The sequence below is a fragment of the Sycon ciliatum genome, chromosome 10 (assembly GCF_964019385.1).
Source record: "Sycon ciliatum chromosome 10, ocSycCili1.1, whole genome shotgun sequence".
In the NCBI taxonomy this organism is placed as follows: Eukaryota; Metazoa; Porifera; class Calcarea; order Leucosolenida; family Sycettidae; genus Sycon; species Sycon ciliatum.
The window spans coordinates 9,675,755-9,692,096 of record NC_088652.1 but is presented as its reverse complement, the minus strand read 5'-3'; the positions used below and the strand labels follow the sequence as shown (position 1 = coordinate 9,692,096).

Here is a 16,342-nt window from a genome sequence, read left to right as displayed (position 1 = left end):
GGGGGGGGATTGCTTGTATCTGTATTTGTTTGTATGCTAGAAACTCACAGAATAGGCATCGTTGCTACATGTATGTGCGGAAAGTTATGGTATTCTGCATAGTAGCAAGAGTACATGACCCCATGAACTCTTGATAGTAGATACAGCCTTCCAGGGATTTCCCCGTCCACCCATACCATTATGAAATTCCGCTGCAGTTCTTATCACTGAGCACTTCATCAGCCATCACGCCTAATAAGTCGTTGTATGTGCATGTACTTTTATGTTCTTGTTGTTGAAATGTCCTCAGCACCAAAGTTGGCAACACCATATTTATTCTATTGCCAAATCTTTCTAAAAAGAAAAAGAAATTATGCCATAATTATTGCAGTTCAGACAGTATTTTGGACGAAGGTTAAAACATGAATTGGCTGCAGTGGAGGCTGCGCTCAGAATTCAAATACCGGTACCTTTAACCAAAAGCACAGATGTGTCCGAAACACGGAAGAGGGGAAGTCAAGGTCGCGAGAGTCAAGAATAGGATGTTGACCAAATACCATGTACAAGCAGTCTAGACAATAGGAAAGTCTGCTGGGGGGGAGAGACTCTATGACAGAATCTGCACATTGGGCCAAGTGCGCAAAGGGAAACTCTCCTAACCTACGCCATGTTTTGCAACCCTGGATCCGAGCCTGTAATTGAGCACAAACGTGCAGACACCACAATCATGCACCACATCAATGACCAGCGATAATAATTATTATTATTATGTGAAATCATGCGGACTGTCTTTGCACTGCTGACTTCACTTGATTATGCAGGTCTTTGCAGTAGCTGCACTGCACTGGTACGGTACATGGTGTGAAGAACATTTCAAAAGTTGCCAACGGACAACGGTCCATTTTCAGCTTGACTGGTGAGAACAATGTCCACGAACAAAGCTCATGTATGACCGTAAAGCCTTCACTGAACTCATACTTCGGCGAAGAAGTGTTTTAGTTCGAAGTAGTTATTTCCGACAGGGATCAATGTCAAGCCTCTGTGCGTTATCCGTTTGCCATGGCGATTCGCGTGAAGGAAAGAGCCATAATAGCGCTCAGCGTCGACACTGCTGATATCTTCATCCTTGCTTACTGTATCGCCTTGCACAGGTTCATATGCTGGTCAACGGCGCTCCTTCTCTATGCAGTAGATTGCTGGTGCTATGTGTCAGTCTCCATGTCCGCTGTAGTCTGTAGTCTGTAGAGGGTACAGAAGGATAATAATAGTACATGCAACAAAGAGTATTCAGATCATCCGCTTCACGGTGTACATTGCCAGGTCTCTGCTTAAACTATAACTATATTTAAAGTAGCAGATGATAGTACAGTCAGTATCGCCTATAGCGTTGGTGTTTGATTTTGAGCATTTTATCACTATAAGCGATATATTACTATGACCGATACTGCATGCAATGTATGCGAGTGGGGTGTCAAACGACTCAGGGCGCCGTGCACATACGCACTGCATAGCTGGCTACAGCTCATGTCACACAAAATCAGCATTTCCTAACGATGGAGGCATATTTGGCAACTTGTACAAGCAGAACTCACCAAACAACACTGGACAAGTTAGTTCTTCACGAAGAAGTAACACCCTGTTCTCCTCTGACACCACTTGATTTTACATCAATCACTATAATCGTGGCTTACATTGTAGTGGTAGAGCATTGGTGGCCTAGTACGATGGTTACTGTTTCGAGTCCCAGTGGTTAAAATCTATGTTTTGAATCCCTTTTCCGAAGGATATTACTTTTGGACTCAGATGGAGAGCCAAGGTTTAATTTATACACAAGAGAAAGGACCAATATATTATTACTTTTGATAGATAAATTCAAGGAGAATTGTGAGAAATTGTGGCGTATGATCAAAACAAAACATTTTTCGAACCCATCTCGTATCTTCTCAATCTCCGGACCGCTTGCTGTGTCAACCTTGCTAAGTCTCATGATCGGGGCTCAGATTGACTGGCGAAACCAATGAAATCCAGTGAACAAAAATTCTTACATGTATTTTAATTTTTTTAAAGGATGACAATAAACATAATCAGCTGAAGCGTCATTTCACGAAGGTTTTATTGAGAATTTGAGATGTCACTAACAAATTCTGGAGATAAAACGTAAAACGATCGTGAAATGACGCTTCAGCTGATTCTGTTTTTGCCATTGTTGTTGAAGTATCTTCAAAGGTGACTTTTGTCACCTCGCCGCCTTTTCAAAATATACCGGTAGCCGGTTTGAAAACCGGCTCGATGCCTACGTATCTTACTGCAACACACGAAGGAGCTGTCCCAGCACTTGTTTGAAGTGCTGCATAGACGTTGATCTCGTCTGGTTGCGGGACAATGGGCCCAGCATTGGCCTCAGTAGTTTGTGTCTGCAATGAACGTAGAAGGAAACAAGAAGAGAAGGTACAGGACTACCAATTTCTCATAGGCTCAAAGCAGAGAAGGGATTGGGTACACAGATCCACGTTCATGACCGTATTCGAGCAAGTGTATGTACATGCGTATGAGTATGGTGCGCCATGTAAAAATGAGTTCTTGTGTGAGTGAACATTGTAGGAATGCTGTCCTGGTGTGTACCGGTATCTGAGTGGGTTGGGTTATGTTTTGCAACAGTCAAATTACAGTGAGATTATCATAGCAAGGAGGATTACAAGTTACACAATACGGGACTGCCAAAAGGAATCTTGCCATCATAGACTGCGTAAACACCGGACTTGAGCATGTCCCGGAGCGAGTCGCGTTCACAGATCTTGTACTGGATGCTGGGGAGACCGTGTCATCCGGTACGAGGTAGTCTGAAGGAACCTGAAGGCCCATGAGATTATCAAAATAACCAACAAAAATTAGTACAGTACGAACGAGCCTGGACCCAGAGAGAAATGCACGGTCACAGGCAGTATTTATATGCAGACATGATGTTGCGTATTGTACTGAAGTAAGTATCAGTTCAGGGAAAATAGATGCAGATTATGTACTTACGATGCATGGAGTGATTGACTTTGAGGACTTTGTCGATTGTGTTACCACGCTAACACTGTGGTAATGCATGCTGTCCTCTGAGGTTTCCTGTGTAGCAATGTATCCCAAGAAACAGAAAAAAACTAGTATACATTGCACGTCTTACCATCTTGATGGACAGTGAGTGATGAGGACTAGAGTACCCATTTCCGTTAAGGGATTGGGTCTCAGCCTTGTCTTTGAAAATCAAAATGTCACATTCGAAGGCCGAGCCTCCGAAATGCAATCGTGAATTCCGCTAGGACCCTAAAGGTCTGACGTGAAATGAAGGTTGCATAAGTTAAGCATTCCTTTTCTCTGAAGAAAGCTTCCACATTCTCGTACGATGCTGACTTGGTAAGTCGCTATTTAGTCAACATTGGGATTTATGCTAGCACTTCGATCCTCTTGAATTATCGTTCGCTTTCGCACTCGATCACAGCTATACCTGCATGGCCTGCAGGAAACATGCGGCTGATTTCCTAGGGAAGCAAGTACTCAAACCCTGTTGCGAATCTGCACTCATCGCCAAACTCAATCGAGCTTTTGCAAAGTACCCCGGTATATCGACAAAAGAGAGAGAGAGAGAGAGAGAGAGAGAGAGAGAGAGAGAGAGAGAGAGAGAGCGAGAGGGAGGGAGTACGTGAGAGGAGAGGAAGAGAGAGGGAGAGAATAAAGATACTAGTATGGGAAGATAGAGAGAGATAGATACAGAAAGTAACTTTCAAGAGTCTTGAGACTGAACTTAACAATGGAATTTTCAACTTCAAGGTTCCTCACAGTTTCGTGATCTCACAAAATGTAAAGCTCTTTTGCTTGTAGTACTGAGGACAGAACTGTAATTTGACTTACTGACAACATGGCTGCACCGCATATTATTCTCTTTGACCTCACTGGAACTTCTCCTGACCGTTTCTGCAACAGAGAAGAATCGAGAAAAATGCGGAGAGGAGTATGGAGCTGTACTGAAGAACCACCAGAAGGCCAAACACAATTGCAGCTCTCTGCAGACAAACTGCAGTTCGAACAAAGTCGGTATTCTGCTAGAAGCGACCAGTCATCAAGGTTCATCGAAATATTACTGCATTGTCAATTTTGATGAACCACTCAGGGCCAATACTTGGTGCGAGAGCTGAGGTAAAACAAAGTGGAAAATAAAAGACGAAACCTTTCTCGTCCCTTACCTTGTCCTTTACTGGCATGTGCGCACGAAGAATAGTGGCGACAACCCAGGCGAAGACCACCATGAACACGAGAACGCTTGCTATGACCAACGCAAGTGCTGTCGTTGAGCCTTGTCGAGTCTCACGGGATACTAGGTTTGTGGCTGTACAACGACCAAACGTAAGATCACAAGTGATATGTATGTAACGTTTTTGTAACTTTGGCATGATTACGGGCAGAAAGTTCAACGATGGCTACCTGGCCACCCATCTGTATGCGCATCTTTACACAGACATCTAGCGATAACGTTTTTGTCAAACAACGAAAAATAATTGGTCGTTAAAACGTTAGACTTTGTGACTCGTTAGACTTTCCGGTTTTACGGTACGTGTAGATCTCTACTACTTTGTAGATGCCTGAAAGATACAGAGGATCCGTATCTATTCCGTTCTGTCCAAATGGGCAAGAAATGTGTCATTAACATTGGTGATTGAGTGTTCATTGATGATTGGTTGATAACTTAAACCACGAAACTTTGAGTCGCAGCAAACAAACCCTCACCTTTTTTGTGTACCTCTTGTAGCATTGTGTGATTAAGATTGACACTGCGTGAATTGAGGGGTAAAAACAGTGGGAACCTGACTCGAAATTATGTGTTTGTAACGCCAAATCTATAGCTACGGGAAATATTCCTGTTAATGAGCGGCACGTCGTCGACTATCAGAACTGGTTTATGGATGGGTAAGTAACACAAGTTTGAAATCAAGTTCTAATTCATGCGTAGTTATGCGCGTAGGTGCTGCTAGGACAATTGGCTCGAATTATTATTCTTTATTTCCACGATGGCCCATGGCCAATAAGGAAGATAATATGATTCAAATCAGTCCAGAATCATATAAAATCAGTCTAGCAAGTAAGGAAACCAACACATTGCAGGGGGATGGGGTCACGATGGGGTACAGTGTGAGCTACTACAGGAGCATATGGATGATAGAATGAGGCTAGACGCCATTGATTTAAACGCATGCTTGCTATTTGTTTCACGCAGGTCGGGGGGTAGTTGGTTGAAATTGTGAAGGGATAGGTTGATGGGTGAGTTGGTGTGTCGGTATGTGTGTGATGTTCTCAATGTGTATGTTCTCATGTGTCGTAGTGCATATGGCTGCTCTGTGATTGGTCGTGCAAGGTGAGGCTGTTGCAGGTGAAGGGGAGCGCGGATGTACTTGATGTTGTGGGCAAGAGTAACCTGTCGTAAGAGTTGCCGGGAGACTAATGTCGAGAGTTGGAGATGATGAAGAAGTGAGCTGTGATGGACTGGTGCAAAAAGGGGGATCCGCAGGCAGATACGGGCTGCTCGTCGCTGAACGCGTTCTAATTGGTCCTTCTGTGTGCGGGTGTGTTGGATAACACGAGACTGCCGTACTCTATAACCGGGCGAATGTAGGCGGTGTAGATTACGAGCAGACTGGGGGTGTTAAGTTGGCCTCGTGTTTTACGAAGTTGGTGAAGGAGTTTTTTGGATTTGTTTATTATGTGCGTGACATGTGAGTTCCATTGGAGGTTGTTTTGTAGTATGATTCCAAGGTGACGGTGTTCTTTGACTTGCTTTAGGGGTGTGCCATTAAGAGTGATGTTGAGTTGGTGGTTTGGTGTGAACGACAAGGTAACGGTCTTTGAGGCATTGACGAGGAGGTGCCATCTGCGCAGCCAGGTTGCTGCAGGGACAACTCCGATGTCAAACGGCTCTGGTGTGTTGCGATGAGCGCCGTGTCATCTGCAAATTGGCTGCACTTTGTGTTCGAGTTGGTGCAGGCAGAGGGCAGGTCAATGGTGTAGATCAAGAACAGCAGGGGGCCTAGAACGGATCCTTGGGGCACCCCTGCTGGTATGGCTTGCCACTCACTGAAGGCGTCGCCGACACGAACACGTTGACGGCGATGGGTGAGGTAGCTGACCATCCATTGCAGGGCGGTATCTTTCAGGCCGAGGTGTTGCAGTTTCTTGAGGAGACCGGCGTGCCAGACTCTGTCGAAAGCCTTCGAGAGATCAAAAAAGCAAGCTGTGACGGAAAGACCTTTATCTCGGCTCTCGGAAACCTCGTGCACGAGTCTGGCGAGCTGGAGTTCGGTGCTATCATTGGCACGAAAACCGGATTGATCCACTGGGAGGAAGGGTGCGACGTGCTTGTAGAGTCGCTTGTGGACGATCCTCTCCTGCACTTTACTGATAACGCTGAGAAGTGATATAGGCCTGTAGTTTGTTACCAATGACCTTTCGGCTTTCTTGTATAGTGGGCTCACAGTGGCATCACGCCAGTCCTGTGGTTGTTCACCTCTCCGAAATGACTCATTGAAAAGTCGGGAGAGTGACGGCGACAGCTCACGCGCCGTGGTCTTGAGGAGTCTTGTTGGGATGTCGTCAAACCCAGGGGCTTTGCAAGGATTAAGGGCTCCTAGGAGCTGTTCTCGAATGATAGCAAGTTTCTCATTGACATCTTTACACTGACTTGATCTCCATCCTTCTAATCTTTGCCAATGTTTCACCCTCTCGCCATCGTACTAGTAACTTTAGCAGGGTAACAATGCTTAGAACATAAAATTTAATGTGCTATTTACCCCTGACCAAAATGTCACCTTTCGCGCCTTCGTGATGGGCTACTGTGGGAATTCAAAGAAACAGTTCGATAGAGAGACTTACTTGGAGACTGGATAGAAGTGGTGGCCGGTCTTGAAGTTATGCCGGTGCTGATTTGAGCCGGTCCAGAACTTTCCTGGTTTGCTGAACTAATAGTGGGTAACACTGTGTTTATTTGTGCTCTTGAAGTAACTGGTGGGGTTGAGTATGCAGACGGTTGAGAGCCGGGCATGGTTGGCGGATGAGATGAGGTGGAGCTGATGCTAGCAGATGCAACTCTAGTCGCAGAAGAGCTGTCTGTGATCCGCTCCAAGCCTGCAGTCGGGGAAGAGTAGGCAAGATGTGTGCTAGCATAGCATATTAATTCTTTATAGCATTGGGTTAAACGAGTCACGATCCATAGAGGGCGGTGGCATTCCTACGGATGCGAAGCACTCTGCCTCCAGCAGAGTCTCATGCGAAATTAAAATGTTTTTTAACCGAGTCACAGAACACGACACGTCTGGTTTAGTCGTAACTAAGAGTACTATTAACACCAGGGTAGGCATGTCGTGCGTCTAGGTGGCCATGACGTCGAGACCGTTGGTCTCCGGACCTCCCTCAACCTCATCACTACTGCCACAATTCAGGTTGTGCGTGCTTCCCCCTAGCTGCATTTCATGTTTGGCATTTTAAGTGGTCTTTGTAAAAAAAAATAGCTGGATAACGTCAATCCCAAATCCTCATGCATGAAGCTTGGGAAAGCTATTGCGTGTTGTTGCAGCTACAAGTAAGTACAGCAGCGATGAGACCATCTCCAAACCAGGCAGTTTTGACCGACGATACACCGAGCTATCGGATTAAAACCGCCCAACCTACAGAACTACCTATCACGATATATTGCGATATTGTCAGGTTATTCAGTAGCAATTATGATTACTTTACAGGAACAAAAGGACCAAGGAACTACAAGTTACGCTATTGTGCACTAACACCACAAGTTACGTGACTATCAGCTCATGCGATTACTTTGCTGGTGATGTTAGTGAACATTGTAGCGCACCTTCTAGATTCTTGGTCCTTTTTCTTCCTATAAAGTTCTCCTTGGCTCTCCATCCGAGTCCAATTATGATTATGCTGAACTTACGTGTTTCACATACAGCCGGTAACCAACGATTACATAGCTCTGCATCCTGTATTGCACTGAACACGTTACCGTTCGTTGTGAAGTTTACTGCCCGGCATTCGACATCACCGGAGTAATCCTTGGAGGATCCAGGAGGACTGCGACGGACGAAGAATCCGATTTGCAGCAGGGCTGGACGAATGGTTAGCATGCTGGTTGTGCATTGTACTGATTCGTCGTGGCTTATGTCCAGCAGGGACATATTCAGTGCAGTGCACTGCGAGACGGCATCTGTCCAGCCGAACGCTATTGGGATGTACAGGAACCGGCGCTCTGCGCAATGTGTGCTCAGCGTGTAGACCGTTCGACTGCGATGCCGTCTGCACAGATAGTGCTGAGAAGCTGGGCTTTGGCATGGTGTGACAACTGCAGAACTATTGGATATCGTCCATGCCGTGCAGTGTGGACCAGTCGGTGACAGGTGTACCAGTGAGTCCGCAACTGCATTGTTATCCCCAACCCACTTAAATGACCTGCCCTCGAACCTGGCCTGGGCGCCTATGTAGAATTTCTCAACGGTCGTCAAGGCAACGCGGTCTAGACACTCCCGGTCGTTTGGGTTTCGCCCGTAGGTAGCTAGATGACCGCCATATGAACGACACGTCTCCTCTGCGTGTTGCCATGTTATTCCAGATGTGTGTCTCAACATGAGCCATTGATAGTCGTTACAAAGCAGCCAGCCTGTGCGACACAAAGACATGACCAAAATACCAATCATGCTAGTTCACCAGCACCAGAAACTGCGTGAAGCCAAGGGATTCCTGATTTCTGCTCCCGTGTATGTTGTATTGCATGCTTGTTACGAGTCCCACAAACCCCATTTTGTTTGTACGACGTCCTGGTGAAACTTAATAAGCCACCTCATTGCACACTAACTACTTTCAAGGAGTAAGCGTATGCCAAGAAAGACCGAAAGCTAAGGGCAACAGTCATTAATTATTTGTACGGCACACGCTATTGCAACCGGTTGATTTGTGAGGTGCCGGCTTGCCAATTATACTAGTGATGTCACTCAATGCGAAAAAACACCATACAGTCAAAAGAATAGCAAACCCTAGCGACAAACTAGAGTTACAATGTACTTGGCAATTACATTGAAGAAAGTCACCCCACCACTCCACACTGCGCTCTCAAGGTTCATAAATCCATGTACCTGGACAGCAGCCGATGGACGATCGTATCAGCTCGACCTCAAGAGTTCCGGTAACGTTCGATGTGGCTTCCCAATGCACCACGATCTACAGATAGCGACAAAGAGACATCTTTATCCCAATGTCTGCTTGGTCGCCATTCCCGCAGGAATGCCAGTGAAGCTTGCTATGATATTCATTCACCCAACATTAACCCGAGATATAGCGTAAGTGAGAATGTACAGGACTTTGCAGGTTCTACAGGTTCTGTGCAGATTCCCTGAAAGTTCTTTGCCGAAGGATTCCCAGAAGGACTTGACTGACAAGGTGGCACGAAATCTAAGAGACAAAAATGTTGAATGGTCGCGGCTTGGATGACGACTACACCATAGCTAAGTGGCGGAGCGTCGCTGGCCTGGCCATAACCGAGGGCCCCTGGTTCAAGTACTGGTGGCGGCGGTCAATTTTTTCTTCAGACCTTCCCCCTTTGCGTTGTTCCCTCAAATCAATGGAAATCTTTTAAAAATCGCAACCGATTCCAAATTGACATCTTCACTCAGAAGTGTGTACTGTACCTGTGAGCCTGGCATGGAACGATTGACAAGTTGGGACTTCAAATGCCTGTTGCATAATTATGCACCCATACCTGTCCTTGTACATGAAGCAAGTAATGCAGTGCTGGTTAATCTGTGTAACCATCCTTTTATATGCAGCTCAGGGGAAAGTGCTCAACTGCTAGCAGGAGCGATATCCTTTTAAAATAATACTCAATCTACAAAATAAATGTTCCAGTGCGGTTTGACTCTGACCCTGTTTACAATAATTTTAGGTTATAGTCGTTGACTGTGACCTACATGAATTAGCGGTCTACTACTGTATTGCCCTCTCTATTATGTTTCTTTGAAGTTAAAAAACATTAAGATATTAGCCATGTCTCCCCCCCCCCCTCCTCCACCACCCTACACAGTGGGTCCATTGTTATTAGGCATCTGCCTGTTTTGGTTTCTCCACTATAAATAAAAGAATACTACTACATACTATTATTGTACCTTAGTAGAAGTACGGTGACACTCACGTGAAATGCATAGCTGGCGGTGATGGGTAGCATAAGACTGACGGTGCGTTGGTGTGCCGATGACCAGTTACTGTGCTCTCCCAGCAGTATGGGTAATGTGTGATTGGTCAAGGGGACAAGGAACACCCGCAGACTGCCATTGCACTGTCCACGACAATTAGCACTGTTGAGCAAAGATGAAAACACAGCGCTACAAGTTGTTGTTTGTTTATTTAGAGTCAAAGAACAAACAGGCAAATTTGCCTAATTACATGATATCGACTAAAGAAAAATAAACACAAGTCATTATTTCATCTACAGGAATATTATCACATCATCATAATAATTTTTCTGCACGCGACTTCTGATTCTTCTGCGTTTCACCTATAATAATTGTACTTGAATTTGGTTCTATGCTAGCAGCTAATGCCAAAAGCTTAGTTTTCTATTATTGGGATGACTACGGTGGGATTGAGTCGCCTAAACCCGAAAACATTGCCAACGTGAGCATGCAAAAGGTCGCATTATACTATTTTCAAAATACAGAATAGCAAGGGCGATCAGGGCTTGTTTGTCGCTACTTAAAAGTGTAATGCTTTCGCAATCATCAGGCAACATTCCTTTTTCACATAACTGTGATAGTGCAAGAAAGATTTGAGTCACGTAAACGTACTACCATTGTATCTCGGCTGATATGTTTAATTTGTAAATGGGTTGCTTGGGTCGGCATCTAGAGCTTGAAAACCTATTCACATCGGAGCAGATATTGTCATGGGGGAGGTCACAATATCCGTTATCTCTCAGCCTTCGTATCTTTCGTTTTACATGTATGTGTCATGTGCTTTTAAAAATGCATACGTATAGACTGTCACCGTTGCCTGTTGTTCTCTTTGCCTGAACCTCTGTGTGTAGCTGTGTGTATCACTGTGTGTATCTCTGAATGAGATACACACAGAGGTTCAGGCAAAGAGAACCACAGGCAACGGTGAAAGTCAACACGTATGCATTTTTAAAAGCACAGTGTACATGTAAAACGAAAGATATGAAGGCTGATAGGAAGAGATAACGGATATTGTGACCTACTCATGACAAAACCTGCTCCGATGTGAATAGGTGTTTTCCTCACTATGAACAGAGCTCCACCGGGAAACATGTGCAGAACAGCATAAAACAAGACGGGGGGAATGTAGGGACGACGCTCCGATCTTGTCTTACCGTATTTCTAGTCTACACGTCTCTGGATCACCGACAGGACCCTGCGCAGGCAGTGGAAACTCATCACTTGTGTTGGTCCGAATCAAGAGCTGGGTACCTAAACGGGAAAACGTTGTAAGAATCACGGACATGAACATTTTTGTGTGATGACTTTGAAGTATTAAGTACAATATTATAATGACCTATCCCTGGAAAAACAATGGAACATATCACAGCTCAACAATGCAAGTAATTGAATCATAACGTCACTGATAGTTGAGGGAGTTTGAGGGGTTGATAAGAGTCGCAGCTACCGGTAATCTATTACCTATTGTACTTCGTCCCTCGCAGTATTAGTAGCGTAGATATCAAGTTCGATGACGTTCCAATAGCGTTATTAGAAAACTAAGGAGATATTGGTGTTTGGATACTGGCAGATGTTGTTTTGTGAGAGATATTGGTACCTGATCGTATGTCATTGGCATCCGTTAGCATCCATCCCGTTGCAGCTCTTGCCTGAGACTGGAGATATCCACTTCGCTACCAGTGGGCAAAGTCCACCGTGCGATCTATCAGACATTCCTCTGCGCAGAACAAACACCATGGAAACAGCACCTAATGCAAGTGGTGGAAAGGTGAGGACGATTGAAACAGGGTCGCTGAATGCATTCTCTTGTGAATCATATTTATTGCGTGCACAGTAAAACCTGTGAATAACGATCATACCTTGGGGCCAGAGAAAGCGGTCTTTAGTGACAGGGGATCCTTAGTTAGAGGTTTGCACCGCACACCTGTATTATGAATGCGAGGCCGTCCGTGCCTGGCGAAGCGGTATGTAGTATCAGGTTGATCGCTAGTCACAGAGGTCTTTAGTTACAGGTTATGTATGTTCACACCTTCCAACCCGGAAAATATTTAAATTTTGATAAAAACGTTTCAAAGCCTCTCAATTATTTTGTAATACTTCTCTTTCCCTCAAACCAGTTAAATATAGGAATAATAAGAATAATTATAATAATTATACTTTCACACAAAACAAGCTCGGTGCAGCACTAATCACGGGAGGGGAACCCGACCCTCCACCATCGCCAACTCACGAAGCATGTAATGTATGTGGTTTTAACAGTGTGATCATCTTTTAATCTGGCTACGTAGTGCTATTCCATCGTAGAGACATAAGAGGAAAAGAATATGTAAAATTCAGTAGGTTAAGGGAGTTTTTAGAACACGGAGGCTCCACTGCAGCCAATTCATATTATGATCAGTCACCGCCACTATACAAAGGTCGTTGACGCTGCAAACAGCTGTCTGGAGGGTCATTGTCAATATCAATTATACACCGGAATTGTCCTCGCTGTGGTGATGGTGATGTGAGTGCAGAGTTTTGAATTTGCAGCGTCAACGACCTTTGTATAGTGGTGGTGACTAATCATAATAATAATGATGGTTAATAAGGGAGTTGTACAGAATAACAGAGATGTTGACATTGCGACTCTCCTTCTCTGTTCCATCCTGTTTAAAACTGTACTGTCTTCTCTGGCGCTGTGCTCCATAAAATGTAGATAAATTTCTTGAGTACGGTAATGACCGGTCTAGTGTTATGTAATTATAACGTGCACTACAAGGTGAATCTGGCGAGCCATGATGCCAAGACCTACAGGTCGGCTTAGCTTCACAGGTCCCACCCACTCTATCTGCTGGATTTGTACTCTTGGTGACGCAGCTTCAAATTGTCCACCATGCAAAGAGTGTTATTTGTCAACAATATATAATACCTTGCCATAGGTGTTAATGTGGGATCTTACAAAGTCAACACTTGCATGCATGTGCATGCTCAGGAAGGGCTCATAGTTCCGTTTCTACATGCTACCAAGAGTACATGAAAACCATGTACTCTCTTGATGCTACGCTAACCGTACCATAGTAAAGCCTATGCTGACCACCTGGGCTTACCATGCTGTTCCAGTATCTCCGAACATACCGGTACTCGCAAGACGTGCAACAACAGGAGAAGGGTAATAGCGGAAACCGTCTCAAAAGAGTACCTTGCTAGCTTTCTGGAAGCAAATTCTGCCATTTCCGCATGCGAGACCGGCTGCGACCGGATACGCCTGGCGATCTCACTTCCACTGCTCTGCGCAATCTCTGTATGCTACCTCACATCTTCATGGCCATGCCCAGTCGACGGTAAGGTAGCGAGCGAGATCAGCAACCTTATTGCCGCAGTGAAACGGGCCATCAGCAAAGAATCCTTGTGGTCGTGCTCATTTTTATGGCCAATCCCAACTGTCAATGTTCACGCTAGAGCGGACTCGACTACGGGCACACAGCTATCTACACGACCCTACATGTATGCTCCTATGGCCTACAGGCACTTCACGCCTGTGTCGTAAAGCCAACCACATGTAAACGTATATGTACGAGGCCGGGGAGTGAGATGGCAATTTCGCCTACGCGCTCTGCCTCCTGACACGGGAATACAAACATGTAGCTCAGTACATGTACCCGCTATGAGCACCACAAGAGGATGTGAAAAAGCCGTTTTTGTATCCTTGCCAGTGTGCATTCGGCATAGTCATGCATGGAAGCGCATTTCATTGTGGCGACATGATCGTGACTGACGTCTGTGAAGCCTCTTCTCTCCTCGTGCGAAAGTGACTGACGTGCGGTTTGAGACCACTGCTCAGGTTGCGGACCTGGGAGCGCTCTGCGGCTCTCGTGCGAGATGCATGTCGACGATGCCATCAGTGGCAGCGAATGATGCAACCTTAGCCTTGGTGCAACCTTAGCCTTGGTGCAAGATTATTTGCCCAGACCGACAGTTTGTGTCTCTAAGTACTAACGAAACCATGCAGACAAATATTCAGCGTGCTATGTATCTAGGAAGAGTATGTACGTGTATACCCAATGATGTAGACAGCAAGCTACGTGTATATTAACAATGTTATCTCCCAGGAAACCGTGTTGTGCATGTGTACTTACAGGGCTACATGGACATAATACATGACTGTACATGTAACTCATGTGTTGACTTTGATCAGCTACCAAGCATGTGTTGACCTTGTTGAGCCATCAAACTCAACAACCACTGTATTCAGCACTGACCACGGAAGCAACTGCAAATCCCAGGCTGGCTGAGTTCGGACCTTGTGCTTTCAACGTGCGCAGAAGCGCTGTGTTCTTTTCCCATGCCGAACATGCATGACAAGCGTAATTAGCCGGCGTTTCAAGGATTCCATTTGTTCTTCAAGTTTGGGTGCGGCGTTGGTGTGCTAGCAGAAAGTGAGCTCCCCTCTAGGCTCTAGCACTGGAAACTGTTCATGTACATCCACATTTGAACTGGGTGATTTAGTGCGCACGCATGGTTTTAAAAATTTGCTACGAGTACGCTCGTTCTACCACCACTATGCCTCTAGTCTACCCACCCACCCTCAATTCTAGCATGGCCTATTGCGAGGACCCATAATGTGCAAAATCATCTTACAAACTCACGTAAATGTACATGTATGTGATCGATAGATCACTCAAAGCGTATAGAACGGAATCAATTCAATCCCTACCAGTAGTTTAATTTTGTCACTAGTGCTTGGCGATTTTTACAATAGTTTGGAAGTGAATAACGTTTCCAGCGAATGTCGAACTCAATCATAACCTATCGCCATGTCCGCGTGCGCAGAGTTCTGCGCGTGTACTCCGCGCTATCCTATAATGAGGTCTAATTTCACTGGCCCGTTCTTTACGTGTAGTGTACATGACTGTATACTAGAAATCATGTAGCGAGCAAAGTCCAAACGACAGAGACCAACAGTCGATCCCGAAATCTGAGTTTCATGCTAAGAGTAAGACACTGGCCAGACCTGCATAATGCGCTCTGCCCTTGTTTGGACACAAGGCACTATACATATTTGCAGCAAGGACCCTCGACACTTTGTCCAGTGAATAGTGTGATTTTAGTTTGTCTTTGTGATCAGTATCACAGAAACACAATGCACGTCGGACCGATGGATTCGAAAGCATGTACATAATACATATACAATGTAGCATCGGTGCCATTCATATCAAAATTGTGGCAATTCAAATTCTTCTTCTCGTGCCAAGTGGGTGACGGCTCGGCATAAGTATTACCTTTCGTCCAGTTTGCTGAGTGGCAAGTGCATGTCGGTACGGTGAGCTTCAAGGGACGGCCGCGCAGGGGCGTGCCTTAACATTTGCCGATGGAAGGTTCCACCTGCCAAAGTAGTTATCGCCTCGCTTTTGTGATTGAAATGGTCACTTGTTATCACCTGGGAAGGATGAAGATGAAGGAGGGTGTGAGGACAAGGGGCGATGTGAAAAATAGCTTCTTATGTGTGAGATATCTAATTCTATTACTCAGCATCTTGAATGCTTTGTTGCATTGTATCCAATAATAATTATGCTTATGCTTATCACGTTCGAGTGAGGGTTACAAGGATGCGGTTTATGGGGTTATAGGGATGTTACACGCCCCTTGTTTGAGAGACCTACATTGTACATGTATTCCCCCTACCCTGACTCACTCGTGAGGTCTGAATTCGACACTGGGATATAATGGGCGAAGTATTGGCCCGCTTGATGTGTTGCTCAACACGTCGGGTGAGACGGCCGCGAATCCGGCTAATTTTACTCTTTTTTTTATCACTTTCGTCTTTATATTACTAATATCCTCAGTGTAGTATATCAGTATCGCCTTTGCGTAGCCTTAATCTTCGCGCCTAAGATGCGCCATTATGTTTCCCCTTTTTGGCGCCTAAGATGCGCCATTATGTTTCCCCTTTTTGGCGCCTAAGATGCGCCATTATGTTTCCTCTTTTTGGCGCCTAAGATGCGCCATTATGTTTCCCCCTTTTTGCTACAAAAGGGTGAAGTTTTCTATCTGTTAGCCATTCTACATTATCAACCTTCACTGACGAGATCCTGATGATCGAAACAGCTGCTGTCTGAAGGAGCAGAGTACCAACT

General features: G+C 45.2%; 1 protein-coding gene across 1 annotated transcript; it reads right to left on the bottom strand.

Annotated features, from left to right (window-relative positions):
• Nucleotides 1–260: 260 nt before the first annotated feature.
• LOC135826360 (uncharacterized) lies at nt 261–13,701 on the bottom strand. Its single transcript, XM_065338972.1, has 13 exons — nt 13,316–13,701; nt 11,827–11,946; nt 11,384–11,480; nt 10,190–10,352; nt 9,138–9,222; nt 7,946–8,665; nt 6,883–7,134; nt 4,206–4,348; nt 3,874–3,936; nt 3,004–3,090; nt 2,713–2,829; nt 2,286–2,393; nt 261–1,218 (listed from the first exon to the last, which is right to left on the bottom strand). The coding sequence occupies exons 2-13, from the start codon at nt 11,855–11,857 to the stop codon at nt 1,189–1,191; spliced, it is 1,896 nt and encodes a 631-aa protein (XP_065195044.1). The 5' UTR covers nt 11,858–11,946; nt 13,316–13,701; the 3' UTR covers nt 261–1,188.
• Nucleotides 13,702–16,342: the final 2,641 nt, after the last annotated feature.

What these genes read in the sequence shown, in the direction of transcription:
- LOC135826360 (XM_065338972.1), bottom strand. Translation starts at nt 11,857, where the DNA reads ATGCTAACGGATGCCAATGACATACGATCAG. An exon ending in ACATGCCAGTAAAGGACAAG is followed by an intron (nt 3,937 to 4,205) that starts GTAAGGGACGAG and finishes TCTCTGTTGCAG; the next exon opens with AAACGGTCAGGAGAAGTTCC. An exon ending in CAGCTCCTTCGTGTGTTGCA is followed by an intron (nt 1,219 to 2,285) that starts GTAAGATACGTA and finishes TACCCTCTACAG; the next exon opens with ACTACAGACTACAGCGGACA.